General features: G+C 32.7%; 1 protein-coding gene across 5 annotated transcripts in view; it reads left to right on the forward strand.

The window, feature by feature from the left end:
* Positions 1 to 21,152, forward strand: part of LOC143056203 (serine/threonine-protein kinase mTOR-like) — a 93,739-nt gene that overhangs the window by 67,115 nt on the left and 5,472 nt on the right. For all 5 annotated transcript variants that reach the window (XM_076229281.1, XM_076229282.1, XM_076229284.1 and 2 more), the window contains 16 exons: positions 5,132 to 5,250; positions 6,469 to 6,586; positions 7,216 to 7,356; positions 7,540 to 7,637; positions 8,712 to 8,808; positions 9,207 to 9,305; positions 10,214 to 10,336; positions 11,410 to 11,592; positions 12,431 to 12,565; positions 15,033 to 15,207; positions 15,481 to 15,616; positions 16,237 to 16,384; positions 16,603 to 16,725; positions 18,360 to 18,442; positions 19,439 to 19,586; positions 20,936 to 21,071. In XM_076229281.1, the coding sequence (XP_076085396.1) occupies positions 5,132 to 5,250; positions 6,469 to 6,586; positions 7,216 to 7,356; positions 7,540 to 7,637; positions 8,712 to 8,808; positions 9,207 to 9,305; positions 10,214 to 10,336; positions 11,410 to 11,592; positions 12,431 to 12,565; positions 15,033 to 15,207; positions 15,481 to 15,616; positions 16,237 to 16,384; positions 16,603 to 16,725; positions 18,360 to 18,442; positions 19,439 to 19,586; positions 20,936 to 21,071 (2,062 nt within the window). The remainder of the gene's footprint in view (positions 1 to 5,131; positions 5,251 to 6,468; positions 6,587 to 7,215; positions 7,357 to 7,539; positions 7,638 to 8,711; positions 8,809 to 9,206; positions 9,306 to 10,213; positions 10,337 to 11,409; positions 11,593 to 12,430; positions 12,566 to 15,032; positions 15,208 to 15,480; positions 15,617 to 16,236; positions 16,385 to 16,602; positions 16,726 to 18,359; positions 18,443 to 19,438; positions 19,587 to 20,935; positions 21,072 to 21,152) is intronic.

Here is a 21,152-nt window from a genome sequence, read left to right on the forward strand (position 1 = left end):
CTCCTGGAGCCGCCACTGGATTATGACAATAGAGAAAGAAACACAATAGTTTGATGAGTGTCAAATGGTTCAGTCACATTCCTACATAACTTGAGATTAAGAAATAATTCATGAAAGCCATAGATTTGTTTCATTTATTCATGGAATGATTAGTTTAGCCCAAACGATTGTAGTAGGACAAATTGTGTAATTTTGTTAATCATGAAAGCCCTTTACACGCTATACTATTCAGGCTGATCCATTTTATCTCCATTTCCATTACATTGAATTATATTTCCTTTACATTGCATAAAATTTCTATGACATAACATTATATTTTATCTCTATTTTATATAATAATATTAATAATATTATATGATTCAATAAGAAATTTTTTTTTTCACCCAAAATCAGACCTGCCAACTTTTGAAAATCTCCATGGGGGATTTAGAGCGTGACCAGATTTTTAAGGAATACAGTTTTTGCGGCATTTCTGCGTGCACTGTTTTTTACTCTTAAAATAGTCTCATATCTCTTCTTTTTTTCTTTTGGTATACTGATGATAAGCTTATAAGCCTTGATTTCTTTTATTTGCATGATTCTTGTACTTATTTTAAAATTGACAAAACAATTTAAGAAAAGAGAAAAATGACAATAAAAAATGAAGACCCCCCTTTCCCCCCTCCAAAGACCTGCTTGTCTTTAGACCACGACTCAAAAGACATGAACCTATATGTCCTAAAGTTAGAAAAATAAATTGTCTGCCAGTATTAATGAGAAAATGGATAAAATTTGAGTTATCTTTCTTTGTGTTCAGAGGTGCTCTTACCGGCGGAGGCTTATATACAGTAGAAGTGTATACAAAATGGCATCGATTTTAAATCAACAGACACATGTCTGATTTCACAAATTAAATGGATTTCAAGATAAACGATGTTTTCTTAAGAGTTCATTACACTGTTGTCATCTTTTAGTTAATATGATTTTGTCATGGAACTACGGTAAACGTTGCAAATTGTGCTTATATAATAAATTGGTTAAAAATTAAAGGCCGTCTGACTGAATTTCTGTTTACAAATATTAACTAATTTTGAGGATTGTTATGACCCATCAGGTAATCCGATTACTTGCAACAACAAATTATGACACCTGTTGTGACCGTTGATTAGCACAGGGTTAATATAAACTTGTCATAATATGTCCCCAGGTAAAATTATAGATTTTTAAAAATTGATCAGAAAAACTTCAAAATCGGTAACCAATAATTTTTTCGGGTATATTTTGTGAAAATCGGGTTTTTGACTTGTTTTACGATCCCGATATCGGGATTCGGGTTGAGGGATGAAAATCGGGATGATACGGCGAAAATCGGGATAGTTTGCAGGTCTGCCAAAATATGTTCTTTTAATATAATTTCATTGCATTCTGAGGCGTATAAGAAGCTTTAAAAATACCCAGTGTTTACATTTGATGACAGAAACATACATATGACCTCATCTTGTTTAACTCAACTGGATTAAGATTGACTAGGATTGTCAGTTTTTCTATTGAATCTATGTGGTTTTCTCCAGACACTCCAGCTTCCTCCACCAATAAAAACTGGCTGCCATGAAATAGCCCAAAAGCGATGCTTAAAAATGGCTTTTAAACACCCCAAAAAAATCAATCAATCAATTAGTTGCCAAAGACAATACATCATTTGACAACATTTTCATTTTTGTGAAATTTTACAACGACAAATTAAAATAAAATGGACTGATTTTTTATTGTCGAGCCTGCAATCTTTGTTGCAGAAAGCTCGACATAGGGATAGTGATCTATCGGTGGCGGGGGCGCAGCTAGCTAACTTCTTAAAAGCTTTATATTTAAGAAGGTGGAAGACCTGGATGCTTCATACTTTGTATATGGATGCCTCATGTTACATAGTTTCCGTCAGTCACATGTCCAATGTCCTTGACCTCATTTTCATGGTTCAGTGACTACATGAAAAAAAAGTTAAGATTTTTTGTAATGTTAAATTCTCTCTTATTATAAGTAATAGGATAACTATATTTGGTATGTGCGTACCTTGCAAGGTCTTCATGCTCGTCAGACAGTTTTCACTTGACCTTGACATCATTACATGGATCAGTGAGCAAGGTTAAGTTTTGGTGGTCAAGTCCATATCTCAGATACTTTAAGCAGTAGGTCTAAGATGTTTGGTGTATGGAAGGACTGCAAGGTGTACATGTCCAACTGGTAGGTGTCATCTGACCTTAACCTCAGTTTCATGGTTCAGTGGTTATAGCTAAGTTTTTGTGTTTTGGTCTGTTTTTCTTATACTGTAAGCAATAGGTCTACTATATTTGGTGTATGGAATGATTGTAAGGTGTACATGTCTAGCTTGCAGGTGTCATCTGACCTTGACCTCATTTTCATGGTTCAATAGTCAAAGGAAAGTTTTTGAGTTTTAGTCTTTTTTTCTAATACTATATGCAATAGGTCAACTATATTTGGTGCATGGAAATATTTTATGTATAAAAAAGAAGATGTGGTATGATTGCCAATGAGACAACTGTCCACAAGAGACCAAAATGACACAGACATTAACAACTATAGGTCAATGATCTATATATCAGTCGCACAGGTTTTATTTGACCTTGACCTCATTTTCAAGGTTCATTGCTCAGTGTTAAGTTTTTGTGTTTTGGTCTGTTTTTCTTAAACTATATTAGCGATAGGTCAACTATGTTTGTGGTATGGAAGAATTGTTAGCTGTACATGTCTGCCTGGCATGGTTCATCTGTCCTTGACCTCATATCATGGTTCATTGGTCAATGTTTAGTTTTCTTGGTTAATGTTAAGTTTATGTGACAGTAATAAAGCTTCATATTTAGGACTATCAACATAATATCAATCATAAGCAAAAAAGGTGAGACATTTCAGTGTGTGCACTCTTGTTTTGCTCTAGAATAGAAATAACAGTATTGTATCTGAATCTTTGCCTACATAAACGTTGGGTTTTGCTGTCGCAAATTGAGTATACATGGCAGTATAGATAAGTTTGACGAAATGCGGAACAGCTAGTTTTGTGTATATATGTGCTTGCACTAAAAGTAGATATATTGGGATTATACTGAGTGACCATATAAAGGTCCTCATATAACATGTATAAGAATGATTTATATGAAATGAAGAAATGTTAATTCATTTATTTCCTGGGAACCAACTTTCATTGATTAAGAAAATTTGGATATTTGTTGATGTTTGATTTCCTGGATATTCCGAAAGTCTGCTTACAATCCTATAAAAAGCATATACTACTGAATGCTGAATGTTAAAATTGATGATTTACCTTTAACAATAAAGGACACAAAAATTGGTACCTCTCAAATAATAATGAATGGACAGTAATACATGTATAATATTTATAGAATAACTAATCCAAGAATTCAAATAGAGAAAAATATTCAACGAGTGACCGAACAACACATTAATTCACGAATGCGCGTAGCGCATGAGTAAATTATCAGTGTTGTTCGGTCACAAGTTGAATATTTTTCGATATTTGAATTCTTTAATTAGTTATTCTTTTTATTACATTGGCAAATGGCTTTTTTTTTTTAAAGAAATTAATGTAAAACTTGTAAGGAACTATATCTTTTTTCTACACATTCACAATTTGTTTTGATCCGCCATTATCAACGTCTTGACAACGCCTATTGTTGTATGATGTCAGAGAGTGAAATAACCACGTTTATTTCACATGTGAAATTATCAGTTTTTAGTGGAAGAAGACGTCAAGTCTTCTGAAGACTTAAGGGCTGACCATTGGCATTGAGTCTCCGTATGCGGCATTCATTTCGTGTATTACAATTTCATAACAACTTAAGATTCCTGACACCGATTTTTACACATGATTAGGCATCTGAATCATTTAATTTGTAAATTATGATTGTAAAACAATCACTATCGTAAATATGACCCTTTTATTTATGTAAATTATTAGATTTCATCTCATCCACATGAACGTTATTTGTTTATTTGTAACAGGATGTTTTAACTGTAGATATTTGTATTACACATGCGTGAATTTGGTATCGGGACAACTCACCCTGTTTACAAGTTACGAATTTGCAATCCTGCTCACAAGAAGATTTTGTTTTTATATAAATAAAAAGGATATATAAAGTGTTGTCTTTATTCATGGTTTTCCTTTGTCATGTGAATTAGATGCCCTTCTTATGATGTTTTGACCATTCAGTACTTAATAGATGCATAGTTCTTGGGGAAAAGTTTCATCAAATAATATGAATATAAATGACTTTTTTTGTGCTCATTTTTTACAGTGGGTTGTAATGATCTTCCAGTTAGGTTACCCTCATTTGGAGTGTTGTTCCCAACCTGTTAAAGGTCCATCTTTGTGCATAATTCAAAATTGGAAATTTCAACAAGCATCTAATATTCTTAATCTGGAAAATAAACCCTGGACTGCTAGCTTCATGTATATTTTTTCTACCGATTTAATATATAACTAGAATCATGCAAACAGACTTAAGGAAAAGGCATGTAAGTTCATCATACAAATATGACACTTTTTCTAGACAATCCAGATCTTGCAAAATACGTCGCTAAAAATTGTAACCTTTAAAATTGTTGTTGTGCAGTAAAAACCCATATGGGAACTTTCAAAAGTTGGCGGGTATGTAACAAGTCTTACTATTTTTATGCTCCATTTATGGGCAATATGTTTTCTAGTCTGTCCGTCCGTCCTGCTTCTGGTTATAAAGTTTATGGTCGAGGTAGTTTTTGATGAAGTTGAAATCCAATCAACTTGAAACTTAGTACACATGTGTTCCTCTTGATATGATCTTCTTAATTTTACTGCAATATTAAAGATTTTACCTAATTTTCATAGTCAACTGAACATAGAAAATGATTGTACGGATGGGAAATCCATGTACTTATGACCTTTTCTTGTTTGAAGAAAAAAATACATTTTAATGATAATGGAACAAAGCAGCCTGGGTAAGTGGGGCTGCTTTTATGGTAATTCAAGTTACCTTTTATTCACCTTCTTCCACCTCAGAGCTATCAGCTCTTTGATTATTTGACTGGGAAAGCACTGTAACTCATTGCAACCAATGTAATAAAATTATTTATTACTTTTTAGAATGAAGCCTATAATAAGCTACAGTATTTTGTTGAACATTCATTACAAACCAAAGCATTGCAGTTGATATCACCAGAAGACTCACAACAACGACAGGAACTTAATAAACTCTTGGCAAGGTAAACTCATTCTCATATGAGCCAGTCCATGCGAAAAGGTACAAAAACGAAAATTTTACGAAATTCTAAAAAGTGTGCATAATTATTGGTAGTAGACTTGTGATTTATAAAACACATTTACTTTTCCTCATATTCTTAAACTGTGAGCTAGACGCACCTGCAAGTGTTGAGACCCCCCCCCCTTTAAGTTTTATCAAGATTTTTAATGAATTATTTCATATAATTCAATCATTTTCAAAGTACAGTTTAAATGGCTTGATTTGCCAATTGATAATGTTAACCCCGGTAGCAGTGGGGATAAGGCTTTCGCTTACAATGCTCATATCAATGCAATCAGACTGGGCAACGGTTCGAATCCCGTGCAACGATGGTTGATTTATATAATATTAAATAACTTAACTTAACTTAAATTTCAATTTCTAAAACACAAGAGGTCATAGTTTTTGTATTTTCCCTCATGTTTTAATGTTGTCTTACTTTCCTTAAACCGGTAAAACGGAAGAAAATTATTGACTTTTGTCTCTCTAGTGTCGTAATGTTTTAAGTTCCTGGTCGGTATAGCATTAGTCCGGGAACCAAGTGATTTTACACTTGCTCAAATACCAAAAATTCAGATTTCTACGTCTTTTGCTGTTTTAATTGACAAATTCGGGAAAGAATTGACAATCTTATGAATGTTTACATTAATGTAATTTTTTTTCAGATAAATTTTTTTTCAAAAATATTATAACAAACTTTAATAACGTGTCCTGTAAAGTTTATCAAAAGGACTTTTTGTACCTTTTCGCATGGACTGGCTCATATGGTATTGGATGTTGATCATACAATCACTTTTTATGCCCTATTTATGGGCATTATGTTTTCTGGTCTGTGCGTCTGTCCATCCGTCTGTCCCGCTTCAGGTTAAAGTTTTTGGTCGAGGTAGTTTTTGATGAAGTTGAAGTCCAATCAACTTGAAAATTATTACACATGTTCCTTATGATATTGTCTTTCTAATTTTAATGCTAAATTAGAGTTCTTACTCCATAATCACGGTCCACTGAACATAGAAAATGATAGTGTGGATGGGGCATCCATGTACTTAATACAAGAAAAATATACATTTATTGGGAGAAATACACTAAATTTTGCTGTATAAATCATACCCTTGTCAGTCAATTTGAATTCTGAATTAAAACACTGCACATCTTTTAAGAGAAATAATATATTCTATTGTAGATGTTTCCTGAAACTTGGTGATTGGGCAGAAAGTTTGATGGGTATTAATGAAAAATCTATTCCCACAGTACTGGACTGTTATTACAGGGCTACTGAACATGACAAGGACTGGTATAAGGTATTGAATAATTGATTCAGGTTCAAATTTTTATTAGATTGGTTGAGACATGTATTTATAACTGCGGATTCATTATTTTCATGGGTTCTAATTTTCATGGTTTGATGAAAACTTGCATATTCGTGAATATTTAATTTCATGGTTTTGGCAAAGTCTGCATACATTTCTTTAGAGAATTTGAAGTTCATTGAATATTTAAATTCGGTCCCCCAATCTTAAAATCCACAAAAACTGGTATCCAACTAATTTAAATGAATCCATTGTATCTAAAATATGAATTGAGAATTTAAAACAAATAAAAAGAGGGTGAAATTGAGAATGGAAATGGTGAATATGTCAAAGAGACAACAACCCTAACCAAAGAGTAGATAGGTGCAAGGATGTAAAACTGACAACAGTTACACTGTAAGCCAAAAAAATGTAGGGGGTAGTGGTGGTGAGAGGGGGGGGGGGGTCAAACAATCCCAACAATCCCCATCTGGTTCTTAAGTTAGTGAGTTAATATGAAAGTAAAGGAGGCAGAGTTTCTCTTGTTTCTGAATCCCTATACATTTGTTGTTTATTTGTCATTTGTGAAAAATAAGACATTGTTTAAATTAAGTAAATATATTAATTTCTTTATTTTACAGGCCTGGCATGCTTGGGCATTAATGAATTATGAAGCAGTGTTGTTTTATAAACAAATGAACCAGACAGAAGAAGGTACACCGCAGACACCAGCAGAAATTGGTGCTACCAGCAAACTTGAACTGTTACCTAGACCTGAGTCTGTAAGTATTTAATGTCATAGTCATTAGACAATAGGAAATGCTATAGATTAAAAAAATTACACACCAATAAAAGTTAAATTACTATATGTTGCGAAAAAAAGTATATGAAAAAACTTGTCCTGGTAAGAACTTATTATTCCTTTGATAAAAGATTTTTATTATTTTACACATTTATTTTTACAGAATACAGCAATGATGCATAAATATTGTGTACCATCAGTCCAAGGTTTCTTCAGATCTATAGCTTTATCTCAACAAAATAGCTTACAGGATACACTTAGGTAAGTATACAATATTATATTAAAAGAAGATTTGGTATGATTGCCAAATGAAACAATTCTCCACAAGAAACCAAATAACATAGAAATTCATGACTATAGGACCCTTTACGACCTCCAACAATGACATAGAAGTTCATGACTATAGGACCCTGTACGACCTCCAACAATGACATAGAAGTTCATGACTATAGGACCCTGTACGACCTCCAACAATGACATAGAAGTTCATGACTATAGGACCCTGTACGACCTCCAACAATGACATAGAAGTTCATGACTATAGGACCCTGTACGACCTCCAACAATGACATAGAAGTTCATGACTATAGGACCCTGTACGACCTCCAACAATGACATAGAAGTTCATGACTATAGGACCCTGTACAACCTTCAACAATGATCAAAGCCCATACTGACTATAGGACCCTGTACGACCTCCAACAATGATCAAAGCCCATACTGACTATAGGACCCTGTACGACCTCCAACAATGAACAAAGCCCATACTGTATATAAAAGACCATAAAATGATAAATGTTAAACAATTCAAACGAGAAAGCTAAAAGCCTAATTTATGTACATTAAGTAAAGGAAATACCAAAAAAATGTGTTAAACAGCAATAAACGACGACCACTGAATAACAAGCTCCTGAGACAGTCACATACGCATTGTGATGGGATTAAACTCATATCAGGTGTTCAAAAGAAATCTTAAAAAATCAGAATTTACAATTATTGTTTAATAACAACTATGAACAACTAATATAAAAAGGAAGATGTGGTATGATTGCTAAATAGACAACTCACCACAAGAGACCAAATGGCACAGAAATTAACAGCTATTGGTCACTGTACGGCCTTCAACAATGAGCAAGCCCATACTGCATAGTTAGCTATAAAAGGCCCTGAAATAGTCTAAATATCCTTTTTACAGGCATACTATGTGGTTAGGTTAGACCAGTTTTAAGGGATCACAAACAACCTCTTTATCTCTTTAGATAATATATATGTCATAAAACTAAAACAATGATGTTTTCATTTGACAACTTAGAATTTTTTTCATTTGTATTTTAGATTACTGACATTATGGTTTGACTATGGTCAATGGATGGAGGTATATGAAGCTCTGGTTGAAGGTCTGAAGACCATACAGATTGATAATTGGCTACAGGTAATATTAAACGAAGACAGATTATAAATGGTGTAATTCATTATATTAAAGTATGCGTAGATTTGATGATTTGTTATTTATTATAAAGGCATATCTTCAATCTATTATATATTGAAAAGTTTGTTTTTTTCCCTATATATTTCAATATTTGTAAGTTTTTAGCTACCTTTAACATGAAGATCACAATAAGAGTGTTATCACCTTTCAGTAAAGAGTAAAAATTCAGAAGTTTACTTTTGATTTTACTAGTTAAATTTTTATAAATATTACCACTATTCTTTTTCATGAAGTACCAAACTTTTATGGATTCTCATGTTAGCAAAAAAAGCAAAAGAAAATCCCCCCTCCAAAAGTCTTTTTAGTCTATTAATTTATGTTTGTTTGTATTTATTTTCGAGGTTATCCCACAGTTGATAGCCAGAATAGATACCCCAAGGAACCTGGTAGGAAGATTGATATCACAGCTGTTGATTGATGTTGGCAAGGCTCATCCACAGGTAATATACAAATAAAAACATAGAAAAACAAATGACATAAAATACATATTTTTACATGTTTAGGAGTTAAAAATATTGAGCTCATACATGTACTAAATAAATAAATAAATGTATTGATAGTATAGTATATATGTTTTTCCAAAACATAATTACAGTCATTGGACAAAAGTGAGTTCCCACTCAAAAAATGTCCTATCATTTAAACTAAAATCAATATTTAAAAAAAAATATATTACCAAGTAACTACACGACTGATTTATATCAAATAAATACCATACGATATAGAAATGTTTAAAGTTTTATTATTTATTTGGCACTGATATCATTCATGGTCATTTTCATTTACTGACAAGGTGAATACAAAGAAAAGTAGTTCTGGAAAAGTTTGCTATGCAGTCTTACCAAATTAAAATCATAAAAAAATTGTATTTGTGTTTAACTCATCAGAAAATGATAACGACCCTCATGACATTATGGCCAAAAAAAACCCAAAAAACTTTAGACAACTTTACATCTTAAGAGATCTATTTTATAAAGATTGCACATAAAGTTACTTTATAATATTTGGAAAATTATTGAAATTTTATTTCAAAGGATGAGACATTTTTTTTAGTGGGAACTCACTTTTGTCCAATGACTGAAGTTTATTTTCAAATATATTCACAAGAAATGATGGGCACTCAAGTAGATGAAGTAAGGAGATTATTCAAAGAAAACTAGTCTTTCAGGAATTATCTCATTCTTAAAAGTGTTTGCTGAAAATATTCCATCATTGAAAATGTCTGCTGTGTACTTACAGTTCCTTATGACAAGCTTTGTTGTTGTTAAGTTGAAAGTTTTATGTTCTTGTACAACCTGAAGGCGAAACTAAGGATTCATATTCAATCTTTCACCACTATTTATTATAGGCCTTGATCTACCCATTGACAGTGGCATCTAAATCTAACGTAACAGCCCGACAAGTGTCAGCTAATAAAGTATTAAAGAGTATGAGGGAGCACAGTAATACACTGGTACAACAGGCCATGTTGGTTAGTATTAATATTTTAATTATGGATGTAACACGTCTTCTGATTGGCTGACGTTGTTTTGTTGATCATATCATAGACACAATTTTGTTATGTGACCATGACGTCATCAACGTTTTTTCATGATTTACGCCAGTTTAAAATGGAATTTAGAATTAAATTATAAGAAATAACTGTAATATTTTGTCAGTCTATTCGAAATAACATAAAAAATGTGGTTCACACTGTTAAATATTTGCTATGCGCGTTATTCAGTGTGCACCACATTTTTTATGTTATTTCTTCATAGACATAAAAAAATATTACAGTCATTCCTTAAATATTAATGGGACACACCTACAACCAATATTTGAGTAGAGGGTAGGTAGGAATTAGTTTGCCTATCTCCCAAACCAATTTCCATAAATCAACCTGCATGTCCTTTTGTCTTTTTCATGGACAAAAAATATAAATGATGCTTGACTCTAAAAAAAATTGAGAATGGAAATTGGGAATATATCGTAGACAACAACCCAACCAAAGAGCAGAAAACAGTTGAAGGCCACCAATGTATACGATACACTCCTGATTTACACAATGATAAGATTCTAATAGCTCTAGGTCTTATGATATCTAGGAAATGGTCACAATAATGGATGAGGTCAGAAAAAAATTGACCATCAGCATTCAATGTATTTTAGAAACCAAGTGTTTTGCACCATAATAGTTGAATGATTTAGATAGATCCTCTATGATATTGTTTGCAATGTTTTAACAGAAAAGATGTGTGGTAAAATGGAATTAACTTCATAAACAACTGTGGATACATTTTTATTCATGGGGTACCAATTTTCATTGATTACTTTGGTTTAGGAAAGCCACAAATTTAAATGCTCATCAAAGTATACATTGTCTTCAGGCTTGTATACAAACTTTTGAAAACACCAAATATCTACGAAAAAATCATTTTCCTTAGTTTACTAAAATTGGTACCCACATCATTGATGAAGGCCATGGTAACATGTTTTTAAAACCATCTTCAGAGAAGTTTGTCCCAATTTTGATTTTATCATAATGAAACCTTTTGACTATTTTAGGTGAGTGAGGAGTTGATTCGAGTAGCTATACTATGGCATGAGCTTTGGCACGAGGGGCTTGAGGAAGCTTCCAGACTTTATTTTGGGGAGAGAGATGTAAAGGGAATGTTTAACACATTAGAGCCTCTTCATGCTATGATGGAGAGAGGACCACAAACACTGAAGGAAACTTCATTTAACCAGGTTTGTAGAACTTTTATTTCGGGTGAGTTACTGTAAATTCAGAAAATATTGCAAAAAATGTGACAGGGTTAAAATTGCAATATAAATTTAAACTTCATTTTGAAATTTTTTGTTTGTATTAAACAGGATTTTTCTCAATATCGCAAAGATAAAAATCGCATTTTAGTCAAAACTGACAAAATCGCAATAATGAATGCACGCAAAAATTTCTGAATTTACAGTATTTTGTTGATTGTGATATATTTATATGTATAATTCTGTAAAGAGGCAATCTAGCCCTAACAGTCATAAAAAATCATGGTACAATTATCAACCAATCAAATTACTGGATTTGATATTTTTTAGCACAGTTTGTACTAGCACTGAAGAAAGTTTTATGATCAAAAGCCTAGAGGTCAGGAAAATATCCTTATATTTCAGTATGTTACAATAGAAAAACAGATAAAATATAAAAGACTATAATTGGAGTTATAAGGAACTTTAAAATTTGATAGAAAGATTGTCAGGCAAACTATCAAATTGAATTGAATTTTCTCTCATTTTTGTGCTATTTTCACATTTGTTTCTCCTCACTAGTGAAACATCTATTTTTGACAAATAATTGGTCGAAATTTAATTATGAAGTTATGAATTATGTTCTTGGTTCTTCTGAATTTTCCTTTAAAGACGATCATTATTGATGAGTCACATATAAAGTACACAACTTTATGAAAATCTTTGCAAGCCTCACGCTTTGAAAATTAAAAATTATATGACTTGAGTTGAAAAATATTGTAACACCTACCTTGTAGTGGTGGAATCTATATGTTTTTTTACTTTTTGAATTATTGTTTTTCAGGCTTATGGTAGAGATTTGATGGAGGCTCAGGACTGGTGTAAAAAGTACCAGAGATCAGGAAATGTCAAAGATCTAACACAAGCTTGGGACTTGTATTATCATGTGTTCAGAAGGATATCTAAACAGTTACCTCAGGTAAGAATTGTACTTTTAATGGGACTTGTATTATCATGTGTTCAGAAGGATATCTAAACAGTTACCTCAGGTATGAATTGTACTTTTGATGGGAATGGATATCTAAACAGTTACCCCAGGTAAGAATTGTACTTTTAATGGGACTTGTATTATCATGTGTTCAGAAGGATATCTAAACAGTTACCTCAGGCTTGAATTGTATTTTCTGTGTCTCAAAAATCATTTGAAACCTTTAATCAGTCACAAACAGAGCTCGAGTGGGGGGGCATAGAAATACTGGTGGTCTGTCCATCTGATGTAGCATTTTAACTCCTACATTTCTTGTCAGATTTTAGAAGTTAAAAAAAGAGAGTTGATATTCGTAATGACTTAGAGGAGTTCTAAAATGTGGGCACATCAACATAGTTTTACCTGGGTTATGACCTATGGAATGTAAATTATATGAAAAATTATCAAGCTTATAACTTTTTGTTCATTTGTCTAAAATTTAAAGGCTTTAAATAAACAATGACTTGGAAACCTGAATGATAATTACTTTTAAAATGGTAAGTTACTGCCCTTGGACAAATGAAGTTCATTTATTATGTTTATCTGCCCTTAGAATAGCGGAGGGGGCATTAAGTTTTACTCCATGTCCCTTAGTTCGTCTGTACGTTCAAAAATTGTTCTCTGTTCTATTACTTTAGTTTGCTTCAACCAAATGTTATGAAACTTATACACAATGTTTATTACCAAAAAATACAGATCAAGTTTGAATTTTGGTGGTGTCACTTTTATCGTTACTCTTTTATAGTTATGTCCCTTAACAAATGGAAAAATTGCTAAATTTTTTGTTTTCATTCCTCTACTTTAGTATGCCTCAACCAAATGATATGAAACTTATACACAATGCTTATTACCGTAAAACTCAAAGTATGAACTTGAGTTATATATCTTTATATGCAAATGGGAAGGAGGGGGGGGGGGGGGGGGGCATTATCTTTGATATGGGGACACATTCCCCATTTATTTTTAGCTCCTTTTACGCAACAATTTTTGATATTTTATTTTAAAAAAATACATTGTTATATACAATAACTTCACCCATTTTGGGGGGAATTCCTAGTCCCTATTGTGTTAACTGGAGCCAATGAAATCAGACTCATCTTGAATCTTGCTTTTACACATACCTGCCAACTTTTGAAAATCTCCATGGGGGATTTAGCGCGCGATCAGATTTTTAAGGGTTATAATTTTAGCGACTTTTCTGCGTGCATTGTTCTTTACTCCTAAAATAGTCTAAGTTCTCTTCTCTTTTCTTTTGGTATACTAATGATGAGCTTGTAGGCCTTGATTTCTTTTATTTGCATGATTCTTGTACTATTAAATTATAAAATTGACAAAATAACTGAAGAATAGAGAAAAATGGCATTAAAAATAAAGGATTCAAAGTAGAGACCCCCCCTTTTCCCCCTCCAAAGACCTTCTTATCTATGAACCTTGACTCAAAAGACCTAAAACTACATGTCCTAAAGTTAGAAGGATGAAGACAGATTTTGATTTAGACTTACTTATGGTCTTATCAGTATCAATGAGAAAATGGATAAAATTTGAGTTATCTTTCTTTGTATTCAGAGGTGCTCTCACCGGCGGAGGCTTATACAGTAACACAGTAGAAGTGAATACAAAATGGCGTCGATTTTAAATCAACAGACACACGACGTCTGGTTTCAAAAATTAAACGGATTTCAAGATAAACGATGTTTTCTTGAGAGTTCATTACAGTTCTCATCTTTCAATTAATTATGATTTTGTTGTGGAACTACGGCAAATGTTGCAAATTGTGCTTGTATGATAAATTGATTAAAATTGAAAGGCTGTTTGACCAAATTTGTGTATACAAATTAATTTTGAGGACTGTTACGACCCATTAGGTAAACTGATTACATACAACCACTAATTATGACACCTGTTGTGACTGTTGATTAGCGTAGGGTCGTTACTTGTCATAATATGTCCCCAGGTAAAATTATAGATTTTTTAAAATTGATCAGAAAAACTTCAAAATCAGTAAACAATAATTTTTTTCGGGTATATTTGGTGAAAATCGGGATTTTGACTAGTTTTACGATCCCGATATCGGGATTCGGGTTGAGGGATAAATATCGGGATGATACCGCGAAAATTGGGATAGTTGGCAGGTCTGCTTTTACAATGGTTACATTCTGTGAGTGTAAAATGTTGGTTGAGGTGACATTAATGTTTGAAATATGTGGCATGGTTTTGTAAAAATGGATTCGAAAAGTGAATGACATTCAGGGGAAGTAACTCTTTCATTAAAGTATGCAATATGTGCTGAATCTCATGCACTCATTTCTAGTAAAAAAAAATCAAAGCTCATTCAAGTCTTCAATGTAGTTGAATGATACAAGGGAAGTAACTCTTTGATAAATTTCATATATCCATGGTTGTTTTGTTTTTCTTTCAGTTGACCTCACTTGAGTTACAATATGTTTCACCCAAACTTCTGAGATGTCAAGACTTAGAACTGGCTGTACCTGGAACATATGATCCAAATCAACCAATCGTAAAGATTAGGAAAGTTCAAAGTTCATTGCAGGTTATCACATCCAAACAGAGGCCAAGGAAACTCAGCATATTTGGTATTTTAATCTTTATTTTAATTTACAAATAGTTAATCCTTTAATACAAACATAGAAACTGTAAAGATGTTTTAGAATAGTTCTATTTAGCAAAAAATTGGGATAAATGTATGGAAAATTAATTGCTAAATAATATGAAAATGTGAATTTAATTTAATTATGAATGAGGATATCTACTTGATTTTGAAAATTAAAGTAGACCTTGGATGTTAAAAGTTGAAATTATGTTTAAACTTCAATAGTGCTAAATGTTGAGTTTTCTATATTAAATAGGTAGCAATGGTCAGGAATACATGTTTTTGCTGAAGGGACATGAAGATTTAAGACAGGACGAGAGAGTGATGCAGTTGTTTGGATTGGTTAATTCTCTACTTCTACAGAATACTGAAACTTTCCGCAGAAATCTTACGTAAGATATTTTTTATATGTCAAGTGAAGTTTGTCTCAGGATAAGTTGGCCTCAAAATCAAATAAAAAATAGTTTGTATGTTGCATGTTAGTTGAGGCCAAAATTAAAAATATGTTTGTTTCCCCTCCCCCCACCCGGGTCAAAAAATTATTTTCCACAAAAAAATCGAAATTATTTTTTTCCTGAAAATAATTTGTTTCCCTTTTTGGAAAGTGCTTGAAAGCAGAAGGATTGATAATCTAAATAAATACACTCAAATTGAGCACAAACAACTGATAAGTGGCCTGGACTGGACAAGTCAAACCATTCATGTGACCATGCTATGACAATCACATCCAGTTAAAAAAAAAAGAAAAAAAAGAACCTGCCTTCCTGGTCTGTTTACAAAGTGTAGACCTGGGGGAGGGAAACGTTCTTTTAAATGTGGCCTGATATTTGTTTTTTTGTGATTTTGTCATGGTCTGCACACAAGTCTTTAGATAATTAGTCAGTCTTTGTACATTTTAATTTGTGGTTCACTTGTACCCTCGAAATCCACGAAAAATTGGTATCAGAATAATAATGCTTCAACAGTAAGTTATCTAATTTCTCTGTATTTCTATTTGAATTTCTTTTTACAGAATACAGAGATTTTCTGTGATTCCATTATCTACCAACTCTGGTCTGATTGGCTGGGTACCTCATTGTGACACGCTTCATTCACTGATCCGTGACTACAGAGAGAAGAAGAAAATTCTACTTAATATAGAGCACAGGCTTATGTTGAGGGTAAAATTTGTTTTGTAGTGGTTATACTTAAAAAATTGTTTGGCTGTAGAATCTATAAAAACCAAGATTATATTTTTTAGTTGTCTTTGGAAAAAGAAGAAAAAGGGAAAAAAACTTTATTCATTTTCAAAAAGATCAATTTGACAAGCCATAAATATTGACAATAACAAGTTAAGAGTTATCTTTTCTCTACTCATTTGAATTTGTAATTCTTACAGATGGCCCCAGATTATGATCATTTGACCTTGATGCAGAAGGTTGAAGTGTTTGAGCATGCTTTGGAACACACACAAGGGGATGATCTAGCTAAGATACTATGGTACAAAAGTCCTAGTTCTGAGGTTTGTATTCAACTCATTTTATAAATTAATAAATATTTAACACTGGCTTTGTGATTTATAGTTTACAGAAATTCACATTAGGTTGTACTATCATGCAAAAGGTACATACATGAGGGGGGATAGGACCTTTATCGGGACTCCGGGATCATGTGTTTTTAAGCTCGGGATTTCGGGATTGACCCTTTCAGGATCCGGGAAATTCTTTATTCGAATTACGGGACCTCAGGATTTCGTTTTTTTAAGCCCGGGATTTCAGGATTTCGGGATCAGAACCCCTCCTATCCCCCCTCATACATTTGTGTAGTGAGGAACAATTGTATTTTTGGATATTTGATTTTTGGTTTTGTAAAAGTCTGCATACAAGGCTATAGAAAACTTGTACTTAAATATCTTAATTTGTTGTTAAAATATACCCACAAAATCCATGAAAATATCCTACGAATGAAATAAAGTACATTTTAATTTTTATGTTCATTTTTTTTGAAAATTATTAGATAAAGTTATTATACCCCTGCTTTAAAAAAGTGGTTATACTGTCCTACCTCTGTCTGTCCTTCAGCCATCAATCAGTCATTACATCAGTCAGTCCATGAATATATTTATATGAGTTTATACCTTATAATGCGTTTTCAGATAAATCACTCTCCAACTTCCTGTACACTTTCATCATTTTACATTTTACATATGACCTCAAAGTTGAACAGTTTCGTCACAGGAACATCATTACAAAGATTTCTGAAAATTGGTTTCAGGGTTTATATAAGTCCGTGTGTGATGCATTTTCAGATTCATCACTCAACAACTTGCAGTTTCTTGCTTCTTTAAAACAGAAAAATTTTGTGTGGTGTTATTTCATCATCTGCTTTTCACATCTATATAAGGAAATAAACTTTACCTACAAAATATATTCTTACATGCATATGTACATGTTCAATTTCAAATTCTAGCTAAAATACGAATTTAATATAAAAGAATTAAGCTATATAAATGCATCGGGGACTATTTTATGACATCAATACATTATTTCATGCATTTTAAAACAGCATATGTATTTATCTTACTGTCATACATTTCTGGAATATGATTTGTTAAAAGCGTGGCCATGGAGACCATGTATATTCCATATTAGGTTAGTAAGGAGGCGGAGCTCACTTCAATACACAGTTAGTAGTGGAGTTATGACTTTGGCACTATTGTATTATTTAAATGAATTGAAAGTTCTGTTTAATATTGTTATATCAAGGTTGTTGATCTTTTAAAATTGTTATTGTTGACATTATTTTTTTTTGTGCAGACCAATGGAAGTAGGTTCTTATAATATAACACTTTAATATAGGAATAAGAAGATGTGGTGTGATTGCAAATGAGACAACTCTAGTCTAAATTCAACAAATAAAGATAGTCGGCAAGATAAATTCGTTACATAGTGTGCTAGGGACCTAATACAGTCATATTTCGGCTTAGACTAAAATTTTGCTTCGTTCTCACCCCATATGGAATTTACTGCCCCGTATATATCGTATTAGGTCACTAACACACTATGTAACTAATAATACTAGCAAACTTTCAATCTCAGCTGAAAATTGACTGTATTTATAGATATAAGACTATTTGAACACATTTATGATTTGCAGGTTTGGTTTGATAGAAGAACAAATTACACCAGATCACTAGCTGTTATGTCAATGGTTGGTTATGTTCTAGGTCTTGGAGACAGGTATGATAATTACAAAAGAAGTAGGGAGTCTGTTTGTAATTTACAAAAATGTCATAAAAATGGATGCAGCTACCTGTTCTTGTTTTTGAATTAGAAAAAAAGCTTTATGGAACATTAAAACCTACTCAGTACCAATGAGAATGTCTCCAGCATTCAAACAGATAAACAATTTTCAAAGATTTATGAAAATTAATTCCTTAAGAGGAGATTTGTTGAAATGCGTCAATTTTGCATTATAACCTAGTCAGATGTTATGGAAATTTCTATATTATTAGATATTTTTGTTTGTCTTAATTTGAAGGATGATGATACAGAACTTACTGCAGAATGCATTGAGTGAGTGGGTAAATGTAGAATCTTTGGTTAGCTTGCTTGTCAGCTGAACTGTGAAGTCATTGTTAGGTTAGGTATATATCCCTCCTTTCGGAGAAGTCCTACAGACAGATAGATTGGTTATCTGTCGGACTTGTCTCTCTTACAGGAGGGTAGTTTACATAACCTAATAATGACTTCATGGTTCAGCTATCAAGCAATCTGACCAAAGATATTACATTGCATTCTGCCGTAATAATTTATGGACTTTTTTTTATCTTATTATAAAACATAATGATATAAAAAGAAGATGTGGTATGACTGCCCATGAGACAACTCTCCACAAGAGACCAAATGACACAGAAATTAACAACTATTGGTCACTGTACAGCCTTCAACAATGAGCAAAGCCTATACCGTATAGTTAGCTATAAATGGCCCCAAAATGACAATGTAAAACAATTCAAACGAGAAAACTAACGACCTAATTGAAGTACAAAAAATGAACTAAAAACAAATATGTAACACATAAACAAACACAAACCACTGAATTGATGCCTTTATGGTGATATTTTGTCCACTTTGTATTGTAGGTTTCTACCTCACTGACATTTCTGTTTACTTTTTTACAATTTTTATAAATGATCATGTTCTCAATGGATACATTTCCATCTTTTTTTGCAGACATCCATCTAACCTGATGTTGGACAGAATGAGTGGTAAAATCATCCATATTGATTTTGGAGATTGTTTTGAGGTAGCCATGGTGAGAGAGAAGTTTCCAGAAAAGATCCCATTCAGACTTACTAGAATGTTAATAAGTGCCATGGAGGTAAATTGTTTAAAAGTTCGCTATTTTTTTGTATGAGCAATCTGTTAAAACATACTTTAAGATGCTGTTGTTTCGTTGAAAATAATGTGGTTAGATAGAATTTGATACATTTTGGCCAATAACACCCTGATGATTTTTTCACATCATAGTTAAATACTTACTGATATACCTATTTATCTTAATAGATATAAGATAATGTTGTATGAGTGCCAATGAGACAACTCTCCATCCAAGTCACAATTTGTAAAATTAAACCATTATAGGTCAAAGTATACCCTTCAACATGGAGACTTAGTTAACACCCAATAACAAGCTATAAAGCCCCGAAAATGAATAGTGTCAAACCATTCAAACAGGAGAACCAATGGTCTAATCTATATAAAAACAAGAAACACTTAAGAACCACATCAACATGTGACAACCACTGAACAACAAGCTCCTGACTTAGGAAAAATGCAAACAAATGCAGCTGTTTTAAATGTTATAATAGGTGCCAACCTTTACCCTTACCTGAAACAATAGTGTAACCTTTCAACTTAGAAAGACACACTTTAAGATATCAATTGAAACCTAGATTTTGGCTAGAAAGAAAAATATTAAAAATTGTCTTAGGGCTATTCCAGAAAAAAATATATGGAGGGGTTGGAAGGCAGTTTTTGTCAGCACCCGCCACCCAGACAATTGTAATTGAGTATTATAGTGCATTATAGTATGAAAAGTTGCTCTGATTCCCATCACCCATGTATTATTAATATAATGTGCCTTCCAACCCCCCCATACATTTTTTTCTGGAATAGCCCTTACATATGTTTTCAAAAGGTCTCCTTAGTAATTTGTTTAACGGTACATGTACAGTCATTTAAGTTAAATAGTAAAATGATATACATGTAGATTTCTACATTGGCTAGAGGTATAGGGGGAGGGTTGAGATCTCACAAACATGTTTAACCCCGCCGCATTTTTGCGCCTGTCCCAAGTCAGAAGCCTCTGGCCTTTGTTAGTCTTGTGTTATTTTAATTTTAGTTTCTTGTGTACAATTTGGAAATTAGTATGGCGTTCATTATTACTGAACTAGTATATATTTGTTTAGGGGCCAGCTGAAGGACGCCTCCGGGTGCGGGAATTTCTCGCTACATTGAAGACCTGTTGGTGACCTTCTGCTGTTGTTTTTTTCTATGGGCGGGTTGTTGTCTCTTTGGCACATTCCCCATTTCTATTCTCAATTTTATTCAATCAAAACATCACTTTAAAGTTGTTTTTGATCAAGCTGATTCTAAGAAAAAAATAACTCCTTGAAACTTTGGACAGCTTTAAAGATATTGTAGTTGTTTCTCTTGATACTTTTGTAGGTGACTGGAATTGATGGCAATTACCGTATAACATGTGAGAGTGTGATGGCGGTGCTCAGAGAACACAAAGACAGTCTGATGGCTGTGTTAGAAGCTTTTGTTTATGATCCTTTATTGAACTGGAGACTTATGGACAGTAAGTGATTGATGTTTAGATTTTATATACTTTTGTACTACTATGGTTTACTTTTTATTGTAATTGAGGGTAATTTTTTCT

This window comes from Mytilus galloprovincialis, chromosome 13 (assembly GCF_965363235.1).
Source record: "Mytilus galloprovincialis chromosome 13, xbMytGall1.hap1.1, whole genome shotgun sequence".
Classification (NCBI taxonomy): domain Eukaryota; kingdom Metazoa; phylum Mollusca; class Bivalvia; order Mytilida; family Mytilidae; genus Mytilus; species Mytilus galloprovincialis.